Source organism: Populus euphratica, unplaced genomic scaffold, assembly GCF_000495115.2.
Source record: "Populus euphratica unplaced genomic scaffold, PopEup_1.0 scaffold45.1, whole genome shotgun sequence".
In the NCBI taxonomy this organism is placed as follows: Eukaryota; Viridiplantae; Streptophyta; class Magnoliopsida; order Malpighiales; family Salicaceae; genus Populus; species Populus euphratica.
In genome coordinates, this window is record NW_011499886.1 from 788,851 (window position 1) to 812,936 (window position 24,086).

General features: G+C 28.4%; 1 protein-coding gene across 2 annotated transcripts; it reads right to left on the reverse strand.

Annotated features, from left to right (window-relative positions):
- Positions 1-9,122: 9,122 nt before the first annotated feature.
- LOC105130327 (transcription factor bHLH94-like) lies at positions 9,123-11,482 on the reverse strand. Of its 2 annotated transcripts, none has more exons than XM_011032775.1 (3): positions 10,752-11,482; positions 9,797-10,225; positions 9,123-9,515 (listed from the first exon to the last, which is right to left on the reverse strand). In XM_011032775.1, exons 1-3 carry the CDS (start codon positions 11,151-11,153, stop codon positions 9,402-9,404), a joined length of 945 nt encoding a protein of 314 aa, XP_011031077.1. In that variant the 5' UTR covers positions 11,154-11,482; the 3' UTR covers positions 9,123-9,401. The 2 variants fall into 2 exon arrangements, with proteins under 2 accessions (XP_011031077.1, XP_011031076.1); XM_011032774.1 differs by having other exon boundaries at positions 9,797-10,230; positions 10,745-11,482.
- Positions 11,483-24,086: the final 12,604 nt, after the last annotated feature.

Genomic DNA, 24,086 nt, shown 5'->3' on the forward strand with positions numbered 1-24,086 from the left:
CTGCTGGTCAAGTTTTTGGAAGCTCCATTCCTGGAAGCCTTTCTGGTTTTTGGAAGCTCCATTTGAAAAATTTAGTGGTGTCGCTTTTTTTAATCAAGTAGGATCGATTTTAAATAATTTTAATTTATATGGCTATTATATAATGCGGAAATAAATGCCTCTTCTTGTGTAATCTAAGATCTTTGGTTATGATGTAATGCAGCAAGCAGCAAGCAGCAAGCCTACCTCGTGTAGTGTGTAATCTAAGATCCAACATCCCTTTCGAAGTAAAAAATTGATTGTAGAATCTTAACATGGAAAGAACATACCTCATAAGCGGCATCCAATTTAGTCCTTAGCCTGTATACTTATTCTCAATTAATTGAGTTTCAAAATAAGAAAAAAAAACATCAATTGAATCCAAAACCATAAAATTTTCTCGATTTGGTATTTTTTTTTTTGTTATCGAATATATTTTTTCCAATTCAGTCATTCCATGATTATTTTCAAGGAATTGGACTGAGTAATTTTTTTATTTGATTATCTTTATGTGAAAAAAACTATTCTAAAGTTAGCCCAATAGTTGATTTTGCAAAAAAAAAAAAAAAAGGTTTTTGGTGCATGTAAAAAGCTAAAATTCAACGACCAAAATTGAGATTTAGGGAAGAATCAAACATTTTTTTGCTCACTGTTTACGGAGTTGCTTTTTTAATATTTTTTCCTCCAAAGTTTGGCATATTATTTTTGGTCCTTTTATTTTGACATTTTTTTTATTTTTGATCCCTTTAGTTTGATACTTTTTATTTTAATTTAAAATTTTATTTTATTTATTTTTCAATAATAGAGTTTAATAGAGGAGAGGGACTTGTAAAAAAATAGTTCTAGTAAAAGTAAGTTATCAATTAATAACATTTCGATAATAAAAAAAGGTCATTCTTAGAGTCATTATGTTATTGAAGTTTTATTTACATTTTATATTATTAAAAAAGGTAGATTAAGGTTAAGAAATTTTTTTTATTTGATTTTATATTTTTCATCAATTATTTTTTTTATTTAGAGTTGATAGATTGGTTTATGAAAATTGTAAGGATATTTTTAAGTAAAAAATAAATTGAATATATATATATATAACAACCTTTATTTTCCAACCAACTCTTTACCTGAAATACCTAGAAGGGTTTTTCTTTTTTCTTTATTCGACAGTAAAATATATCAATCATGATTAAATATGTCCTTCTCAGGAGATTTTTAAAGGGCACCCTTACATCGGCACGTGCTTTTAGAGAGAAGTTCAATCAATTTCTCTAAATGCTGGTCTAATGTTTGAAACCAAAAGGTTAAAAAAAAAAAAAAACAAAGATAATCTTGTTAAATTTCCCTTTCGAAATAAAAATTTTTTTTTAATGAAAATAAAAATAAATAAATATATATATATATATCAAAGACTTTATAAATTGTCAGATATTAATTTTATATTGGATCCAACCGTGAGAAGTGAAAACCATGAATACAATAGTCCATGTATATTTCTAAAATTATCTATTTAATTATTTTAAGCTTTAATTAGTATTACTTGAATCGGATCCTCCTGTTTTAGGCTTCATCATTCATTCATTTATTTATTTATTTATTATGCAGATAGAATAGGCATTGCTTTGTATGTTTTTTCTCCATTATCATCCGTACTAATAAAATCAAAATATGATAATAATTTCATTTCAACTTAACCTCAAAAAAAGAATTGTTATGTTCATTTTTTAAACAATTTCATTACTTATTGCTATGTGTGTTCAAATGGAAGTTCAGTTTTTATTTATTCAAATCTCTATCCTTCTACCTATTTTAAATTTAATCATAATCTCATCATCTATAACCTATTTGTTCATAATTACATTGATTTATATCCATTTCATAGTTCCCTAAATTTTCTCCTAAGAACCCTAATTAAAAAAATCTAAGAATTATATTAAATCCATTTTTTTTATTCATAATTGTTTAAATAAACTTACCCAATAATAAAATGAACTTTGAAAGCTAACCGCTAAAATTTTTTCCACTCTCTTTTACTCTTTGTTATGAGTTGATTCTGTTTGTTTTTGTATTTTAAAAGTGTTTCTGATAAAATTTTAATTTTATTTTATTTTTTTATTTGAAATTAATATTTTTTTAGTATTTTCATATTATTTTGATGCGTTGATGTTAAAAATAACTTTTCAAAAAATAAAAAATATATGTATTGTTTTGATATATTTCTGAGTGAAAAATACTTTAAAAAACAACCAGAACCACACTCTCAAACACACTCCTAGCTCTCATTTTCTACTCCCCTCCACTTAATTTCTTCTTAAATCTTTACTTGATGGATTAGATAGTGTTTAACGTTACCTAATTCATAAATCTTATCTAATTTTTATTTATCTCTAATTCATAAATCTTATCTAATTTTTATTTATCTCTAAGGAATTTTAGTGTTTAACTTTCACAATTGTTTTCTCTCTCTTCTTTATTTCTAGTTTTTATGGCAACTTAAAAAAGAAAAAGAGGCTAACTTTTCTAGCTTTAAGTTTAATTGACTATTTTATCTTTAATGAGCTCTTTTAGTTTTTTGCTCAGCTATTAATATTTTTATATGGCCTTTCCAAACATCGATTACCCTAAAATTTTACCCAGGCATAAATTAATATGTTATAAGATTTCTTATAAAATTTTAATCCGATTCAACAATCAAATATAAAGTTATGTTTAATAACATAAAATTAATTAAAAGATGATTTTACACTAAAAATCAAAATCATGGTATTAGTTATTCCACTAAATCTTTATCACCATCCTCTTTTTCCAAAATATATTTAGTTTATTTTCTCACCCTTAGATTTTATTCTAAAATATAAATTTTATTTTAACAAACACATGTTTTTTAATTAGCAACACAATTTTAAAAGAAAAATATTTCATGATCACATAATCAAGTTTTAATAAAAACTATTAAAATAAATCTCAATATTTTGGTGTGTGATTGAAGGAAAATAATAATTAAAGCGATAAAATCATGTTAAAAATCTATTAAAAAAATTTATTTTTAATGAATACTCATGGGCATATTTTTAGGTTTTTTTTTTACATGTTATATATATAATAATTAAAAAATTAATTGCTAATATTACCATAAAAACCTAATATGTTATATAAGAAATATGAAATAAATTGGAAACCAATTTAAATATTATTTTAACTATTTTTTGTAGTGTATTTTAATTAAAATCTAAAAAAAAACACTTTTTTAGAAGGAAAAAAAGACTAAAGGTCTATAGAAAGAGGCTAGGTGTCTAGAGTGTGTTTGAGAGTATGGTTATAGTTGCTTTTCAAATTGCTTTTCACTTAGACAAATATGATAATAATGTTTTTTTATTTTTTAAAAATTATTTTTGAGTTCGATACATCAAAATAATTTAAAAATATCAAAATTATATTAATTCAAAAAAAAATTAAAATTTTTTCAGAAATACTTTTAAAAAACACTTCCAAACAGGCACTATGTTTAGAAAGTTAAACTTACAATTGACCTGATAAAAACAAATCAAGCTTGCGAGTCTAATTATTTTAGGGTGAATAATACATTGTTATCTTATTTAAAAAAATAGATGATATAATATCCGTTGGTTTAGATTTTAACCACTTTTAATGGATGAAAAGTTAAGGTATGAATTTTTGTATCCTGGAAACTTGTTTTTAACATTTTTTCCACTGGAAAAAACCTAATTGACATACTAGAAATCATATTAAACCCATTGCTAAAACACCTTTCAAGGTCAAAAGTCCAAAATTAAATAGAATGAAAAAAAATCCTTTAAAACCTTAATCCATTTTTTCAATAAAATGAAGGTTCTAAACCACATTAATAACACTCTTTTCAGTAAATTTATTAGCATCAAATTTTTTATTTTTTTTGTTATTTACAAGTGACAAACCAAATTCGTTTTCTTCCCTATCATTTTTTAAGAAACATCCCACCCCCATCTGATTAAGGAATTTAATCTTTATCACCAAACTAAAGTTTTTCGCTTGAAAATGATTTTTTCTTTTAGTTTGATCCTTCTTTTAATTGTTTATTATGCTATAATTTAAATCATGTTTCTTTTAATTGATCTCTTATTCAATTTTGAAATTTCACTAAAAATTCTGGAATTTCCAAGAATATACAAAGAAAAGAAAATATCAACATACAAAATAATATTAATATAACATGTAGGGTAAGATTAAAAAAGAAGAAGTTTACTAACCAAAATAAAAAATAAAATAAAGAACTGTTCATTAAACAGTGTTGTGCACCGTGAACTTAGACAAATGCACATAAATAAACAATAAAAAAAGTATTTTTCTAGGTGCATGTATAATATTAATCCGAGGCGTCTTTTTTTTTTTTATTTACGTGAGGTGTCCGGGCCAGCTTGCGCACACCACGACTAATCCTCACGGCCCACTGAATATTCTGCAAACCCAGTAGGCATGTAAGGCACCGCGGGGGTGACAGGTATGCACGCTAAGGCTTGAACCCAGGTGCAATAGAAAGAAACAAGTTCCTTCCATCACTAGGCCAAGCCTTAGTTTGCCCGAGGCGTCTTTTTAGTTCCACAGGTTGCTGGGTCTGGAGTGTGGTCTCCACACCTCGCAACAGTGTCAGTTTCAACTGAACTGCTGATTTTCACCCTTTTTGTCTTCACCGTAGGACAATAATTTATTTTTTTTGGTCATGTAATTTTGCAGATATCAAATTCTAAAGAACGCTTCATTTTAACAAAAATAACCTTTTCTTTGTCGATCTTAAGAGCACGGATAATGTACATAGTATTTTACTAGATCGCTAATTAATTCAATTTTTTAATATAAAAAATATTAAGATGATGCAAGGATTTTAAAAATATTAATAAAAGATTAAAATTAAAATTATTAACTTTACTGAATTTAATAAGCATGATTGATATAAATAATATAAAAAATATACAACAATAAAAAATAAACTCACAAAAAAATGTTATAAACTCACAAAAAAATTAACATTGTAAAAAAGTTAAAAAAAAACCAACTTGATCTCATTTAGATTAGCATATTAAATCTATGACTTGATCGTGATATTGTTAACTTCATTAAAACAATACTGAATAAAACTAAAAACTAAGAAACTTTATTTATCAAATAACCTAATATTAAAAGAAAAAATTAAATTAAATTAAATAAAAAAACTATAAAAAAAATGATTTAACTAACTAACTCTATAATCATGGACATAAAATTAAGATAACCTCGTAAAAAAATATTTATATATAAAAAAGGATCTTCAAGATCAATTCCTAATCAAACAAAAGTTAAATAAAGAAATTTAAAAAATAATTTAAAAAGAACATAAAAAACAAGTTTAACATGTGTTAATCTTCAAAATTCATGATTTTAGTCATAAGTTTAGATTAGTCCTATATAAGATAAAACCTAGCAAATAACAAAAAAAAATTATAAATCAACAAAATGCTTAGAGATAAAATTAAAAAATATAAAAAAAATCACAAAAAATAGCAATAAAAAAACATATATAAAATATTTTGAAATCAAATGTTAGGGAATAAAATTAAAATTGAATAAAAAAATAAAAAAAAAAGGAATCAGATTTGATATAAAAATCAAATAATAAAGAATGAAATTAAAAAATATTAAAAACAAGTAGCAATAAAAAAACTAAAAACTAAATTGAACAAGAAAAACAAATGAAACAACAACTTTATATTTTGATAATAAAAAAAGAGAGAAAAGAAGGAGAGAGAGAGAGAAATATTCACCAAAACTCAATTAATATGTCATTATGTATACATACCACACCATTAAAAAGATAATAACGAGATACTTTCCAAGCTATTATATAAGGTAGCATTTAGATTTGGGATAAGAACTCATAACCAACCATTTTTTCTTTCAAAATAATATATATATATATATATATATATATTATTTTGAAAGAAAAAATGGTTGGTTATGAGTTCTTATCCCAAATCTAAATGCTACCTTATATAATAGCTTGGAAAGTATCTTATGTCTTGTACTTTCCACACTCTATTTGCTGTGATGCTGTAGTGAAATCATGTACGTGGTGGCATTCGTACGTGCAATTGGTATAAACTCTCTCTGTACTCCATGTATACAGAAAAAGAGTGAGTTAAAGACCGCATAAGAGCAACAAGGGCTTCAAGTATACATATTAAATCGCATTATTAAAAGACAGTAAACATTATAAAATATATTCGAAAAGGGCCTGAAGCTTTTTTTATCTGCCAAGGTAAATAAATCCGAGCTGTGAACTGTGGGATTAATTTTTGGTGTGAATCGTTGGAACGATGTAAAACTTTTTGATAGCATTTCCAGGCCCTGGAAGGAGATCTGGAAAGCAACTTTCGGGATTGTGGGAGTTGAATTTATTTTAAGAGTGTGTTTTATTTGGTAAAATATTAAATTGATATTTTTTAGTATTTTTTAATAAATTTAATGTATTTATATTTAAAAAATATTATAATGTATTTTTAAGTTACATTGCCTTCCTTTACACTTGTTTTTTATTCTTGTGAAAATTCGGAATCTCTTCTGATATTGACTTTTCAGGTTATGTCTTGTACTTTCCACACTCTATTTGCTGTGATGCTGTAGTGAAATCATGTACGTGGTGGCATTCGTACGTGCAATTGGTATAAACTCTCTCTGTACTCCATGTATACAGAAAAAGAGTGAGTTAAAGACCGCATAAGAGCAACAAGGGCTTCAAGTATACATATTAAATCGCATTATTAAAAGACAGTAAACATTATAAAATATATTCGAAAAGGGCCTGAAGCTTTGTTTATCTGCCAAGGTAAATAAATCCCAGCTGTGAACTGTGGGATTAATTTTTGGTGTGAATCGTTGGAACGATGTAAAACTTTTTGATAGCATTTCCAGGCCCTGGAAGGAGATCTGGAAAGCAACTTTCGGGAGTGTGGGAGTTGAATTTATTTTAAGAGTGTGTTTTATTTGGTAAAATATTAAATTGATATTTTTTAGTATTTTTTAATAAATTTAATGTATTTATATTTAAAAAATATTATAATGTATTTTTAAGTTAAAAAAATATTTTTTAAAAATACATGCACTGTAGTATCAAATACATATACAAAGTTTCTATTAGAAACAGTGCATATAACTAGTTAAAAGGATTGTAGAAGTTGCATGACAAATGATGAAAACATGGAAGCTGGAGAAAAAAAACATATTTTTCTCATATTAAAAAGAGGGCATGTTTTTTTATAAGCCAAAGCTAGCACAACTGTTATTAAAATAACTAAAAAAAATTGGTATTGTAGTAGCTTTTTAGTTATGGTTTGAAAAATTTTGTTATAAAAAAATAATTTTAATTGAGATTAGTTTAATATTTAGATATATTTGATTAAAGTTGCGGTTGAAATTAAAGTTAAATAAAAAATATTTTAAAATATATTTGGTTAAACATACTTTTCAAATTGAAGTTGTAAAATAACTAAAAAAGATATATATTAATATTGATGATTTTTAATTTAAATATTATAGATTTATCTATCACAATTATATCATTAAATAAAAAATATTTTATATTAAATATTTTAATTATTTCATTAACTTGTTTGTAATTCGATCATATATAAAATTTATCCGATAAAAACTATAATTTTTATGATTTTTTAAGTGTATAATAAAATCAAGTAAAATATTATCAGAAATAAAATTAAAATTGTGATTAAATTCTATAAATATTACGTTATCATGTAATTTCTTCTAATTTATATAATATTATTAAATAATATTAAATATTAATTTTTAATTAAAATATAGATAAACAAATTACTTTTTTCAGTTTATACGTGCTTTAATTAACAATGAAATCAGTGTTTACATGAAGAATAATCCGTGAATCAATTTACGTAATACTATTTATATGAACAGTATCAAGTAAATTAATTAACTTGACAGTGTTTAGATAATTATAATAATAAAAAATATTTAAAACTTCTACTTGAGCTGAAGAAAAAAAGCAAAACAACAAATTAAGTGTGCCCTTGAGTTTTTTTTTTTTCCTGGCGACATGCGGGCAAAGATAAAATAATAATAATAATAATAATTTTTTCTTTACCAAAACCAGATGCAAGCTTAATTTTTAGTGTAACCTATCTTCAAAATTTATGTTTAAAATGTTTATCAAACAGTTATAAATTATGGTAGGAACAAAGTATAGTTCCAACCACTGTACCAAACGGTAAGAACAGCTCCAAGAAGGAAAAGAGCCAGCGATTAAGGAGAGAAAGAAAGAAAGCAGAGCACAAGTGGAGAAATGAGAAAACAACATTAACACTGCAGAAAAATGACAACTACACCAATGTCAGAAACAAGACCACATAGCCTGTAATGATTTTACGTTTGAAAATTTGAAAAGATGTGTACAATTTAACTTGAGCTCGTCAACTCTCAAGCTTCCAGGCCGAAGTCCTTTATTGCTGATCAAGTAATTTTTTCCTTGACAGAAAGAGGAATCGAATAATTCACACACACACTCTGAAACTCCAAATCTAAGAATCTCCAACTTTTGTCCAATATGGCAGGTGGAACTCGAGGCTGAAATCACATCCGCTAAAGGAAAAAGGGAAATTATTCCAGTTTCGTAACAAAAGCTGAACGGGAACACTTGAATATCTGTGGGAAAGCAAGGGGCGCCATCATTCCACCTTTTAGGCATATAGTCTGCGACCCACAATGATGCATCCTTGGACCTGGGATTTTTCTTTTGTTTTCACTTTCAATTTGTGTTTTTTTTCATGTTTGTATTCTAGTGTTAAACAACCACCCCACCCCAAGCCCCCGGCCACAACACACAAACATAAAGCTCTTTCTTCTTTTTCGTTTTTTGATAATAGAAGAAGCATAAAGGTCGCTAATGTTCAGCTTATAGACAGAAAGAGCTAGTAATCTTGCATGGCATTTGAACCAGTGGCTAGTGTCTAGATCAATGCTTGTGTTTTGGACACAAGCACAATGCCTCTGTCAATCCGGTCATGGATCTGAATACAAAAACAGATTTGTTGGTTGAGAAACACAGGCAGTGTAGCAACCCCTTTGAGTTAATGTTGCTCCCCAAAGAAGATCCAATCAAACCAAGAGAATCCACATCTAAACCATTTCATAGTACACAAAAGTTCCTAGAGAACATAACCCCAAAAGGGTACGGCAACCTATAAGCTAAGTTCCACTAAACTTGCCACTGTAAGTGAGGCGGAAAACAACAACATCACACATGATCAGTTGCCCTTTCAGCTTTAGGCAACCAATTAATAGAAATCATTATTGATTTATGATATTGATAAAGGAGAGACTCATGGTCTCTATTCACTCCTAGGCATGCAATTGGATATAGCATCCTCTTGGATCCTACCCACAATCTCATGCACAGCTGCAGCAATTTCATCGACTGAAGTCAATCTACACTCATCTTCAACCTGCCTCAAAATCAAATACAAGTTTCGATATTTAACACAAGTTTCGATATTTAATTAGTACATGGACTTCTAATTTATTAAAGTAACGAGAAACTTATTCTATAAATGCAAGTTACTTCAGCTAAAAAGATCATTTGGCATCATTATACTGCATTTGGATGGATCAATGTACTCGGAACAGTAGAGTTTAAAGAGTAAGCTTCCTTTAAATATGGTTATCATTTAAAATCAAAAACCAATTTAAGTACCAAAAGAAGCAAAGAAAAGAAAAGATTGCTAACCTTAACACTAAAAGAATAGAACACCATCTGACCAACAGTTGTTACATTTAGGTGAAGAGTATGAAGGCCAAGAGAGTGCAATCCAGTCACCATCTTCAAGAGCTGTTTTGGGTGTCTTCTTGATAGTATCTTGAGGTTTGCATGCCCCTCGGTCATTGTCACTTCAACATCTGCAATGGCAATTGGTCGCTTCTCAGCCAACATTGAATCAGTACTTGGTAATGAGTTGTAGCTGTTGCTTCGTTTATTCGTCGAACTGGCTGTTGAATACTGAGAAAAGGAGAAAAAATCCGAGAAGAGAGAAGAGCAATTGGAGTCTATACCAGATTGCACTTTATTTACTTGCTTAAGAGCTTCAAGACATTGGGTAAGTTTCTCCAGCTCCTTCACAAAGTTAATGGCCCCACCTATGATTGATGCTTGATCTGGCTGCACTAATAAATAAAAAAAACTAATCAATTATATATATTCCATGAAATTAAATGAAGAGATAATAACCTCAGAAAGGTTGAAGATGATGTGAATATCCAGGTTGATAGTCGACAAGTCTAAATCCTTCAAGTGCAACATCTTTTACCCAGAGACATACTTTTCGAGAAAAAAATACATCAAACCTTGACAGAAAGTTAAATACAGTTTTGCACCACTTGATCCCCAGGTGTTTCTCAATGCTGGGATGCATTGAGAAAAGCGTTTTACCAAAAAGGTTTAGTGGCTGTTAACAATTCCCCAAGGTGTCATGTCGTCTGTGAATGCAAAGCAAGGCATTTTAACCTAAAACAAGGTGCCATACAAGCCGTTTTACGTTTAAAAGAGTTTATCCGACAAAGTGAAGTGGATCGGAATATATCTTAATATTTTTTTGAACAGGGATTCAATCTTATTAATCTGAAAAGAAGGGGAAAAAAGAAAGAAGAGAAAAAGGCCTTAAAGAAAGAAGAGAAAAAGGCCTTACCCTTTGAACATAAGAGGGAGGCATCATGGATCGAATCACACTAAGATAGTCATTCATTTGCTTCCTCCTATTGCGTTCAACCTTAATGTGAGTCATCCTCTGATGTGCAACTTCTGCTTCATCTTTGATGCTTATACGACGCTGTCTTTTTCGCCGGCCTGCAGCATTACCTCCGGTGAAGAACCCGCCCTTACAGGCACAGCTAATCTCTTGGGAGGGAGAGTTATTGGTGTCCCAGTTATTATTTGGATGGAAATCAGATCCAATATTACCGATTGTTGTGTTTAGGGTTTCATGGTAAGTAGCCTTTTCTCCTTCAAGACCAAATCCATGGATCCATGTTGCGCCTAGTCCTAAAGTACTAGAGGGACCTTGTTGGAATACAACAGTTTCTAATGCCATTTTCTCTCTCTCACGCTCTTTTACAGTAACATGAGATCTAGAGACTGACAATAATATTGAAAATAGAGGATTCTTTCAACCTGGGAAATTAAGGCTCGAGTGAGCGAAAAAGAAGACAAGAACAAAACAACTTGAGAGGCTCAAGTGGTTCTGTAGCCTACTTTGTTCAATCCGGACAGACTAATAATTTGAAAGAACAATAAGTTTGTGGCTCTCTTTCAATTATGGGGGTCACACAGTTCAGTGTTTTCTTTTAAAACGAAAAAAATATTCAGGCCTTGTCTACCAATATGCATTTGCGACAGCAAGTTGCATGACAGGTTTTGTATGTTGTGCTTGAGATATGATTCTCTTTCACTCTCCAATCTGAAGTTAGAACTTTGTTACCCTTGATTTTGTTTTGGATTTCAATTGTGCTTTCCAAGTACCGATACATTTTAGATTCATTGTATTTGGATGATAAATTTTTTAATTTATAATAAATATTTGATTTTTATTTTTTAAAATATTTTTTAATTAGTTTATTAAAAAATTTTCAAAATAGTTTATTAAAATTACTTATGGTTTCGCCAATTCTTTTACTAACGAATTAAATTCATATATTTATTTCAAAGAGTTAAAATATAATTATTGAAAATATCACTATCACTATTTAATCATCAACAAAATTAAATAGTTAATAATATTAAAAAAATCACCAATAAAATTATAAATAATTTTTTAATCAATAAAATATCATATTCATCGATAAAAATATTAACAAAATAAAATAAGCAATATTTTTTTATTTATCTTATCTTTTTATTTATAAATCCATCGAATGATTACATTACTTAAAATATAACTAAGAAAACAATAATTATTGAGGAAAGTTTTTCTAAGAACAATAACTATCTATGTGTCTGCCAGTAAAAATCATGCCAACAGAATCATTGTTTATGTACTGACAAAATATCTTTTGATAAAATATAAAATTCTGGTAGCAAGTCAAGGGAAATCAACTAAGTTAATTTAAATAAAAAAAATCATTTTTTTAAAAAAAGAAACAAAATAAGATACGCAAAGATTGAAGTGATAATATACCACATTTCTTTTCATCATATATTTCCATCAAATGCAAGCAGTCATTAATAAAAAGATAATTAACAGTACTATAAATCTGTCCCTTTCTTATCTACAAAATATCTTTACTGTTTCATTGAAAAAACTTAAATTGACTTTTTTTCTTAATTAATTAACAACCGAAAGTATGCGCCAACTATTCAGAAATTTAAAATTATTTGGAAAACTGATAAATAGAAATACATATTATCTATAGATTGTTATTATTATATTAATAATCCTTTTTTTATTTATTACTTTCTTATTTTCATGGGTGGCTTCACGCCATGTATCATAATCTGTAGTTAGTAACATCTATAGATTATGTATGGTATTAAGATTCTAATTAATCAAGTTTATTAGTTTAATGAGTAATTGATGGAGATGAAAGAAAGATAGAGCAATATAAGCAATATAAAATTCTGTTAAATAAAGTTGTTATACAAAAATTTTATTATTAAATATTTATCTTTAAATAATTATGAAGCTATCCTAATAATCCCTCAAGTAAATAGAAAAAATAAAATTTTCAATCACAATATTTTTATTTTCTGAATTTAATAGGGAGAATAACTAAAAAAATAAATAATTTTTTTGAAAAAATCTCTTGATAATTCTTCCCAAACAATCTATTTTTAATTTCAATTTACTATTATCTTAATCTCTTAATCACATGAATGTCTAATCAACCTTTTTCTTTCTTCACTTTTGATGTAGAACAATTTAATTTTAGATGTCGATGTCAGTCCCTTCATGTTAAAGTTTGCATAAAAAAATAGTAATTAATAAATCATTTCTCTTTAATGGGCTTCTAGAATAATGAAGTACCAACCTTTAACTTACTTCATCAATACGTTATTAGTAGTTATTAGTGATTAATCATGTAGGGAATTTGTGTCTAAAATTGAAGGAAGAGATTGATAATAATGGGGTCCAACGGACCGTCTAAATTCATCGAACAATCATCTATTATATTATTGTGCATTATAGCCTCTATTATATTTTTAAAACTTGAGTTCAATGATTTCTATATATATACATGTTAAATAAGAAAAAAATTGGATCCATGTTTAATTTATTCCATATATATAAGAATTATGATTATTTTTTTCCATGTTTGGTATGAGAGAAAAGAAAGTGAAAAATCACCCATGCAAGTTCTCATCTTATTTTCATATTTTCATATGTTTGGTACAAGATAGTTGAGAAGGGGGAAGATGAGGTTAACATTTAACCACAGAAGAGAGGTTAAGTGGTTGTTACCCTTCACTTATTTACCCTCTATTTAATTGGAGCATGAGTCCCCGGCCTTATTACTTATTTTCATCATTTATTTATATATAGGCCCATATTACATCATTTTTTATTATATTTTAAAATTTAAATTAATCTGCATCCTTGATTAATACTTACTATCTCAATACTTTTTACACTCTCAAAACTTCATTCTTAACATTCGAGTTTTTAACTTCGTACCTAACACAAGTTAAGTTAATATATATATATATATATATATAATTTTTTTTAATAATTCCTTTACAGCAAGTTGCGTGAGAGAAGTTGTTTGTTGTGATGGAAAGAGAGATGTTTTTTTTTTTTTTATCTTCTTTTTTTCCACAAGTATTTAATATAATACTGAGAGAGCATATTTATGGATGATTTTGATTTTCTCTTTATTTTTGTTAGTCTTTTAATTTTCACCGTTTTAGATATAGGTGCTATCCTCATCCTCATCATATTATTATTATTATAAATAGAGGAATAAATAGGCAAAAGACAAAGCAAAATGAGATGCAAGATAAGCTGATAATTGTTTATTATTATTATAAACAGAGAAGAAGGCAAATGAGCTGGCAAAACATGTACATAGTATCTCTCTTTCAACCTCTCTCTTTATATTGATTTTTAAAACTAAAATTATTGCAAAATTAATTATAGTAATTATCACAATTAATCCTTGTCATTTTGCTTTAATTACTTCCCATAAATAAGTGAAAAACCTGAATATTTTTGCTTTAAAAGCCATATGTTTTTTTACTTTGAAAATAAACTTGTTCAAGAGGTAGAGGTTTACTATTCATGTTTTTTTTCTTAGAATGACTAAACTAAATGAACTAGTATAAAAAGTAATTTTTTATCGGCTGAAGAATTAATTTATAACAAATTCAAATTCAAGCCCGCTACCAAAAAAAATTCATTATAAAATAAATTATTTTATAGCAAACTCAAACCCGAAACCCTAAAATTTGAACCAAGTTAAGGAATATACATGTGATTTAAGCCTAAAATTCACTTTACTTGTGCCCTTTCATATCTTTAAGAGTTGGTTCCTTAAAAGTTTATTTTTTATTTTTCAACTTTCTGTTATATAGACTAGGAATGACAATTAGTACCCGTGAGTTAAATTTATTAATATTTATATCTCATTTGTTATTCATCAAATAATAAATTTATATATTAATAAATTATTTATCCAGTTTTAAATATGCGTATGGATATATATATATAATGGAAATGTGCAACCACATAATATAAGTATTATGTAGAGCAATGTCTAGCACAGAATTTGCCAGGACTATTCCTGTGAGTCCTCCTGTGGTGAACAAAAAGATGAACCATACAGCAAATAACATGGGTGTTTTGTATTGTATCGAACCCCCCCTCATGGTAGCGATCCATCTGTTCAGTCATGTAAGCTAAGGTTTTTTTCTATCTCCTGATAGAGCACCTTGTTTCTTATTCTTTCTTTCGAGCTCAAGCCTACGCCCTCTTTCCTTCTCTGTCCCTTAGGCTCTCTGTCCTGCTCCCCTGAAAAGGGCGAAGCGGAAATTTCATAAGAGAAGAAAGCTGGTAGCGTAGATTCAGGCTACCCGAGTAGCTACGAGCCCTAGCCTTAACACGATGCGCACTTTACCGCGGTGGTCTGCATTTCGCACCAGCTTACTTTTTTTTTTTAAGTTTGTGTTCCGCGAATTAAATGCAATACACACTGAACAGAGACTTAAAAATATAGAATTCTAATTTCTAATATTAAAATTAGAATATTCTATTAAAATTCAAATATTAATAATTATAATAATTAATAGAATAATATGTTGATAATATAATATTAATTAATTAGTTAATAGTAATTAAATAGTAAATTACTATAATACTAAATAATACTAATTAGAATACTAATACATTAAGAGTAATATAATAATAATAATATAGTAATATAAAGTAATAAAAAATAGTAATAAAAAAGATAAAAAATAGAATATATTATATAGATATATTTGTAAAACATTTAGATTTCTTTCTTAATATAATATGATATATAAATATCTCAATATTGACATAAAATGTGATATATATTTGTAAAACATTTAAATTTCTTTCTTAATACAATATATATATATATATATATATATATTTATATATTGTATTAAGAAAGAAATTTAAATGTTTTACAAATATATCTATATAATATAAATATATATTTCAACTTAAGTTTAAATAGGATTTTGGGTTGAGTTTGATAATAGTGATATTCTATTTATTATCTATCGTATAAGATAAATACCTATAAAACATATTTATTCAGGTCGAGTCGAGTCGATATCCATCAAGTTCAGATTAAATTTTCATCCTTAATATATACTATAAGAAAATCTTGTATTATTTCAAGGTGAGATAAAATGTTTTGGGTTTCACAAAAATATTCCAACCAAAATTTTTTTAAAATCAATTATTCATTTATTCATAATTTATTGTAATCATATTAATATTTCATGTTAAAAAATTTTTGCTGGAGAATAATTTCTAATAAATTTAACCCTAAAAATAAATGAACCCCACTTTTAGTTTAACCTCAAATTTATTCATTAACCCCATGTTTTTTAAATAAATTTTAGTATATTTTAAATTAAAAAGTACTATATATTATATTATCAAACACACATTAATGGAGGGAGATAAAAAAAATTTCACCAATCCATGGGAATAATGTGTGTTTTTGAAAGCCTAAAGTACTGCTTAATTTCAAAATTTTCCTAAATGATACCGTTTGAGGTAAGAGTGTGCCCTCGGGTTGCGGGTGTGATGTAATTTTGGTCTTTCTAGATTAGTAAGAGGCCCGTGGCAGGTGGTAGGAGACAGCAAGATGTTAGAGAATCCATGTGACCAAACAAAACAAAGGGTAGTTCTTGATCCACTACTGTAATATATATAGAATGAAGGCACTCCCTTTCCAAGAATCGACCTCGCAATATGCATTGTGTAAGCTCATGGCATCCCACTTGTATGTTTTGATTGTTTTGTGACGATTCATTTCTCATCTTGTCACAAATCATAAGATACAAATGTAACATAGAATAACAGCGTTTACATGATTATCAGTGTGAGTGAAAACGTCATGTTTTGAGGTTGATTTTCAAATTTAATTTGAACTTAGGATGAACTCCACAAATTTGAGGTTGATTCTCAGGAAAATATGTGTGTGCAGTCTTCTAAAATTATCCTGTTTTTGCTTTGCCCCTTCATTATATTTTGATTTTTTTTATATTTAAAACAATAATTCCTTCATGTACATAATGTGCTAGACAATACTCATCGCAACATGCATAAATAATTTTGGAAAGTCAAAGCACTCTTTACAATAAAAAAGTAGATTTTTTAGACAAAAAAAATATATTCGCTAATTAAAATGTAGAAAGCAAATAATTATTACTGATACATGATGGAGTATGAAGAGTTCGTGCTACCCGAAAGTAGTATAATTTATTATTCACTATTTATATCATTAGGTTCGTGTTGATTTAATGGGCAGGTCAGAATATATTTAATATCATTTGTATTATTATATGTATGTGAGATTCATTGAATATGAATTAGGAATGTTCTAGTTGACGTCTATAGGTAGCATTATCCCTTTTTTAAATCCTCTAGAGCATTTCTTGGGCAGTGTCTCGTATGCATAACGTCTTGCTATATTTTCTCTGGCTAGTATTTAAATTGTCCGGGTATAATTAAGCAAGATTCTGTGATCAAAACTACTGTAGTATACGGTTGTTACGTTATCAAATTACATGAACCAAATTCATATCGTGACGACTATTTAATTTGTCGTTAATATGTTAATAATTTTCTTTTCCTTGGAATTGAAGTAACACCAACGTGTTGGTTATCCATTAATTAAGTAATTGATACGTAGGTTTGATCTCACTTATTACATCATAGGCTAAGCCTATATATGAGAAAGTTGTGCTTTTACAGAGATGGACAGTCCTGATCTTATAGCAATATCATTTCTAAACATGATATAGCTCCCATGCATGCACCCTCTCTTCTTCGATCCCTCAATATCTTGTCAAGTACTGTTTTCCCAGGAAAGTTTAACCTTCCATCACTTCCATGAACAAGATTCTTTAACGATTCGTGTATGATTTAACCAAAACCGGTATTAGTGAAAGCCGTGGTTTAATTCTTTGAAGAGATGAAACTGCTGGTTAATTACTGGTTTCATGTCTTGGTATACTCCAGCATCTTGCTAGGTATCCGTACATGCAAGGTTAATTATTCTATGATATACAAAATTAGTTGATAGGCAGGCTATTCAAGCCATAACATATAGCTAGCACGCCTTGGATTCCGGTGTGTGTGTGTGTGTGTGTGTATTAGCTAATTTCCACGAATTTTAAGCTGTAATAAGACATTGTAGTTTGTTTATACGTGCGTGGTACATCTAGCTATGTTTTAATTATATTAATAGTTTTAAACGTAATGAGACATTATAAGAATCAATCAGTCTGCCAGCTAACTCTACATGCATGGACCTAATTATTTGTGTGGACATGAACATTAAATATTATATATCATTAGTAATTATTTATTGATATAGAGAGACAGAACTGATAGCTTAGGGCATATTCATGTTTCTGATCACTGCAAAATGTTAAAACGTTCCTTGATCGATTCTCACAAAGAAACGAAAACAGGCATATGTTGGAAAGATCGCAAGAGAATGAATGCTTTGGTCATCAAATAACTCCTGCAATAATGATTTACTGTGGATGACTATTTTTGTCATGAATCTCTTTCTTTATGATTATTTTTATTTTTTCCTTGTAACTGTAGACTTTATAGCAACCAAATTGCAAGCCCCCTGACCCCTTGATTAATTTGGATCTTTTCTAGTCTACGTCTTGATATAATATGAAGTTCACACTTCACTGTCGAATGTGTTCTCTTTTAACTTTTTAGGTACTAATGTCAGGCCAGTTTGTGTTCAGTTTGTGTTCATTCACACTGGAAGGTTTGCACAAACTTTATGTGCTCATCCTGCTTTTACTTTAATTTCTCCTGGCCTTCTAAGTGTTTGGTTGGTAATGTAGAGTATTTTAAAAAAAAATATACCAAAATGATATATTTTTTTTATATATTTATACATTAAAATCATAAAAAAAAAACACTAAACAAATATCAATTTAATACTTTTTTTCAAATGAAACACTTCAAAAAAATATAAGTTAATACACTATCAAACACTCAATAAGTGCTTTGAATCAAAGATATGAATTTATGGGATTTATATAGAGTCATACATGTCATGAAATCTAAATATAAGGGTTAATAAATTTTAAAGAATACTTAACAAAACCAAATTGTCATACATGATTTATTTCCCTTTATCCATAACCACCATTTATTTTTGCAAATCAAACTATCATGGAAAGAGAGTCCTTATATATGCATATATCTTTCACAAGCTTAGTTATCATATGTAGTGTGATCAACTCTTAGTATTGTAAACAACTCTAAATATATAGATACAAAAGGATGATTGCTCTTATTGTTAAAAAACCATTACAATTATACAAAATCAATCTCTCAATTATCTCAACTTGATATTAAAGCCTCTCTCGTATTATTATTCTAAACAAACTTCGAACAAAATCAAACTACTACATTGATCCCTCATCTTTTTTCCTATGTTGCACCGTCATTAATTTTTGCCTCTTTTTTTGTTATTGCTGCTAGCCAAGTCTCTGTTATTTTTCCTCTATCTCTAATGACTTCTCCTATCTTTTTCTAATGAAACTGCTATCATCATTCTTTTAAATACTCAGCAATTAATCTCTTTAAAACTCTCAAACACCAATTTTATTAATTGGTAGATGCATATAAAGCCATATTTATTAGGTCAAGGCATGTATTCCTTTGTTGATGGTTCATTCCCGTGTCGCTCCTCTCATCTGATCTCTGTTGATACGTCATTGCCTACTCTTAATCCTTTGTATCTAGCATGAAAGCAACAAGACCACTTGATCATGAGTGCACTTTTATCCTCTTTCTACTATAGTTTTGCATCTGGGCAACTTTGGAAATAGTCCTTGCTTCTTCTTCAAAATCATGGATTATACAACTTTATAGTTCATTCCAAGACTTAAGATGAAATGATGATTCTTTCAGTACCTATTTACAAAAGTCCAAGGCTTTATTTGACAAACTTGCTGTTGCTGGCAAACCGATCTCCATTCAAGAATTTAATTTATGTGTTTTAGGGGTTGTGTAGTGATTTTAAAGATCTTATGACCATCCTTTGTACTAAGGCTAACCTTATCTCTTACATTGACTTTCACAACCACCTACTCACACATGAATTTTTCCAAAATGCTTCTTGTCAATCTATTATGATAGCTCTTCTATTACCAACACCAACACAACAACCTTTAATATTTTTTAAGCAGTGTCGGTCTAGTTCAAACAATAGTAGAATGGATCATTTTTGTAGAGGTTGGCGAACCAATAATCATAATGGTTATAATTATGGAAATCATGAATATGATTCAAGTCAAAATTTTGATACTAATAATTATGGTTCAGTTCAACATTTTGGGCAATAAGATAACCAGTTTGGCTATAATGAAAGGTTAAAACTTTAGCAATAATGGTTTTATTTTAGGTCAGCATTTTAGGCAGCAAGGCAATTGGTTTAGAGGTTCAAACCAATGGTCTAAAAATTGAACCATAAAGTGTCAGTTATGTTACAGTTTTGGGCACTCCACCCAACAATGTTCTCAATTGTCAAATCATCATTTGCAAGCTAATGCAAATTTAGCTTTTAATAATACTCCTGTAACCATTAATATAACAACCCAATCTAACCTGCCATAGATTATCCACTTTGGGCCATACTGCCCTTATAATTTTGTTACTAGTAACGCAAGCCCTTCTAGCCTAATACCCCAAAACGAGTATGACAAGTTAGCACTAGCACTACTAATAAGGTCAATAACTAGTTCCTCACACGTCGATATGGGATCTTATAATCCACCCTCCTTAAGAAGTCCGACCTGTTAGCACCATCAGATAGCTAGTGAGGTTGACTCTGATACCATATGTAACAGCCCAGCCTAACTTGCCAGTTATTGTCCGCTTTAGGCCTTACCTCCCTCACAGTTTTATTCCAGGTGATGCAAGCCCTTCTAACCTAACACCTCAAAACACATGTAACAAGTTAGCATCAGCACTACAAATAAGGTTAGCAACTAACTCCTCACCCGCCGATATGGGATCTTATAATTAATGTTATTTGGTTTCGAGATGTAAGTGCAAATCATCATGTGACACCGGATTTTACAAGTATGACGAGTTTGAAATCTTATATCGGTAATGATCACTTACCTATTGATGATGGTAAGGGTCTTGTTATCTTCCATATTGCTCACTCTAAAATTCATGCAATAAAATATATTTTTTTCTCATCTAGTATTTTATATGTTCCTCGTATTAAAAAACCTCTGCTATCTATTCAAAAAAAATTCTTAAAAATTATATAATTTTTTTTAGTTTCATCCTATTATATTTTATGTTAATGATTTAATGACTAAGGAGGTGATTCTTTCTAATCGAAGTAGAGATGGTTTTCATATTATGTCTGAATCCTCGACAACGTCGTTGCCTCAAGCTTTTTTGTATGCATGTCTTTCTACTTTCACTGATGTTTAGCATTATCAACTTGGGCATCCTAATCCATGTATTTTGAGTTTTCTAGTGTCAAATAAAAAGGTGTCTTATACATCAAAACAATTTAATTTTAATTGTCAAGTGTGATGCCATTTAAACAACTTGTCACATTTGTCATTAGGCACTACGGGCCATAAAACTAAAACTCTTCTTAACTTGATTTTTAGTGATGTTTGGAGACCTTCCCCTATGTTGTCATCAGATGATTTTTGTTATTTTTTTATTTTTATGAATATTCATATAAAATATATTTAATTTTGTTATTTGGTTGCCAAATCTGATGTTTTTAATCTCTTTCACCAATTTCAAGGTCATGTTGAGCGACAGTTTTCTTTAAAAAATTAAATTTGTTAAAACAGACTTGAGTGGTGAATATCAAGAACTCAATACCTATTTTAAAACCATTGACATTCACTATCATTTGATTTTTTTCTTGTCCTTATAAATAAAATGGCATAGCTAAACACCTCTATGAACATATTGTTGAAGCAAGGCTTGCCTTTCTTGGTCAATATAAAGCTATTTTAAAATACTAGAGTTATGCCTTTGGTAGTTCAGTTTCTTTAATTAATTGCATTCCAACTCCGATTCTTAATCATAAAACACTTTTTGAATGACTTTTAAAGTCTGACTCCTAATTATGATTTTTTTTCTAGTTTTGAGTATCTTTGTTTTTGGTTTTATCATCTATATAATGCTTGTAAATTAGATTTTTATTTATCTTTTTAAGTTTTTCTAGGCTATAATACCTCTTATTTAGGTATTCGTGTCTTAATTTGTCATCCAATAGTATTTACATTGTTTGTCATTTTTTATTTCATAAAAATATTTTTTCTTTTAACAAGTTTAAATAGATATTAGCTTAAAACCCTGAACATCTTCAACAAATTCCTGTTAAAAAGAAGTAATTAATACCACTGCTTATAATTAATTAAAAAGAAGTGGATATAAATTCTCGAACAAAAGAATCACACTGAATTTTGTATTAAATAAAATTTATAAAAAGCAATGAAGAAAAGGAGAGGTAGAGAGAGAGAGAGCACCTGACATTAAGGAAATGCGAGCAATAGACAAAGGATACTTTGGTGGGGGGATTATAATATAAGACAAACATTCCAATTTGCAAGACATGAATATTTTAATTATTACAACCTTACTATACTTCAACTTTATTGGCTTTGGGAATCGTGTTGTTTAGAATTTTGTTATAAATGATATTTTTTAAAAAACTAATAATTTTTTAGTTAAAAATATTTTTTTTATTTTCTTAATATGCTAAAGTTAAAAATATTTTTTAAAAAATAAAAAATATTTTTTTAATATGTTTTTAAATAAAAATTACATTAAAAAATAACTACAGTACAGTATTATTAGTGTGAATCAATTACATATCGTTAGTGTGAATCATTGGAAAGATGTAAAACTTTTTGTTAGCTTTTCCAAGTCCTAGTCCTTCAAATTATAACCACATCAAAGCAACAAAATATTCGTCAACTTTTCCTGGGGGTGTTCACATTGCTAATTATCATCATAATTGGCACTTGATTCAAATAGACGTTTAATATGTTATTATACATATTTATATACTAATAACTGATTGATACTTTGATAGAGATAGCTTTGGTTTTTTCTGTCGTTTCTTTAGAAACTTGGCATTAATGATCTTGTTTTAGTTTTCCTTTTTCCTATCAAGCAGAATCTGATCATTAAAAAGCACTTCTTTTATATTTTTTTGTTCTCGCTCATTCTCAAAAAAAGATTATTTAACTTCGTGGCTAATAAAATAAACAACCGTAATAGTTTTAATAATTACATTATCGAGTAAAAAAATGTATTTCTACAGTTAAAATCTCTTTTTTTATGTTGTTGAAACCATGCATTTTTTATATTATTTGAATAAAAACTCAAAACAATTAAAATAAATATATTTCTTTATCCAAAACTCTCTTTTTGTTATTTTTTATTTTAACAAAAATATTTCTTTCATATAAAAAAAATGGTTTTTTAAATAAAAACTTATTGTATAGGAATTCTCAACCAAGAAAAGAAATATTATGTTTTGATATTCTTATGTGATGTTATGAAAAGTAAAAGGATAGTTAATTTTAGAAAAAAATTAAAAAAGTTAAAATTAAAAAAATATATATTATCCTCATCGACTATTCATGTACAATTTAAAAAAAAAGATTATCTATATTCGTTTCCTATATAATTATTCAAAAAAAGTGCATATATTAGAACAAAAAAGTTTGAATATAAAACAAGAAGTGGAAGCTCGTGTGCCTAACCCTTAAAAATCAATGTCGGCCATTCAAGTAAAAGCCCGCGCGCGTAGCCCAAGGAGTAGAGCATGAGATTTTCTACAGTGAACAGCGCGTTTCCTGCTACAATAGTCTTCAGCCGCCTAGGCCACCTCTAGTGACCGAACAGTCAAGGTTTTTGGTCCTTGAAAGGGCAACAATGGATGCACAGTACCTTCTTGCAATTCTTATTTTTAATTTTAATTATCATATCACACGGTGCCTTCCCGCAGAGAAAATCCGCAGCCGTATAAAAGAAGCTTACAGCAGCGGGCAAAAAGAAAAATAAAAAAAATGGAGTCCCATCAATTAAGCTTAATCAATAATTAAACCCTCGTCATTATTTGGACTGAGATTTAAGAGGGATTACGGCACCGATATTAGAACCCTGATCTGCTCGACTGATTGTTTCCTGAATCATTGAACGTGATTAAAGGCTAGATTTGATGTAAGTTCGTCTTGTTTCGTGTAATTGGAAAGAGTACTTAAAATCGAGCCTAATCCTCAGCCACGAACGTCTACA

Coding starts and splice junctions, on each gene's coding strand:
- LOC105130327 (XM_011032774.1), bottom strand. CDS start 11,153: ATGGCATTAGAAACTGTTGTATTCCAACAAGGTCCCTCTAGTACTTTA. Junction 10,231..10,744: donor TTATGTTCAAAGGGTAAGGC/CTTTTTCTCTTC, acceptor TTTATTTATTAG/TGCAGCCAGATCAAGCATCA. Junction 9,516..9,796: donor TCTATTCTTTTAGTGTTAAG/GTTAGCAATCTT, acceptor ATTTTGAGGCAG/GTTGAAGATGAGTGTAGATT.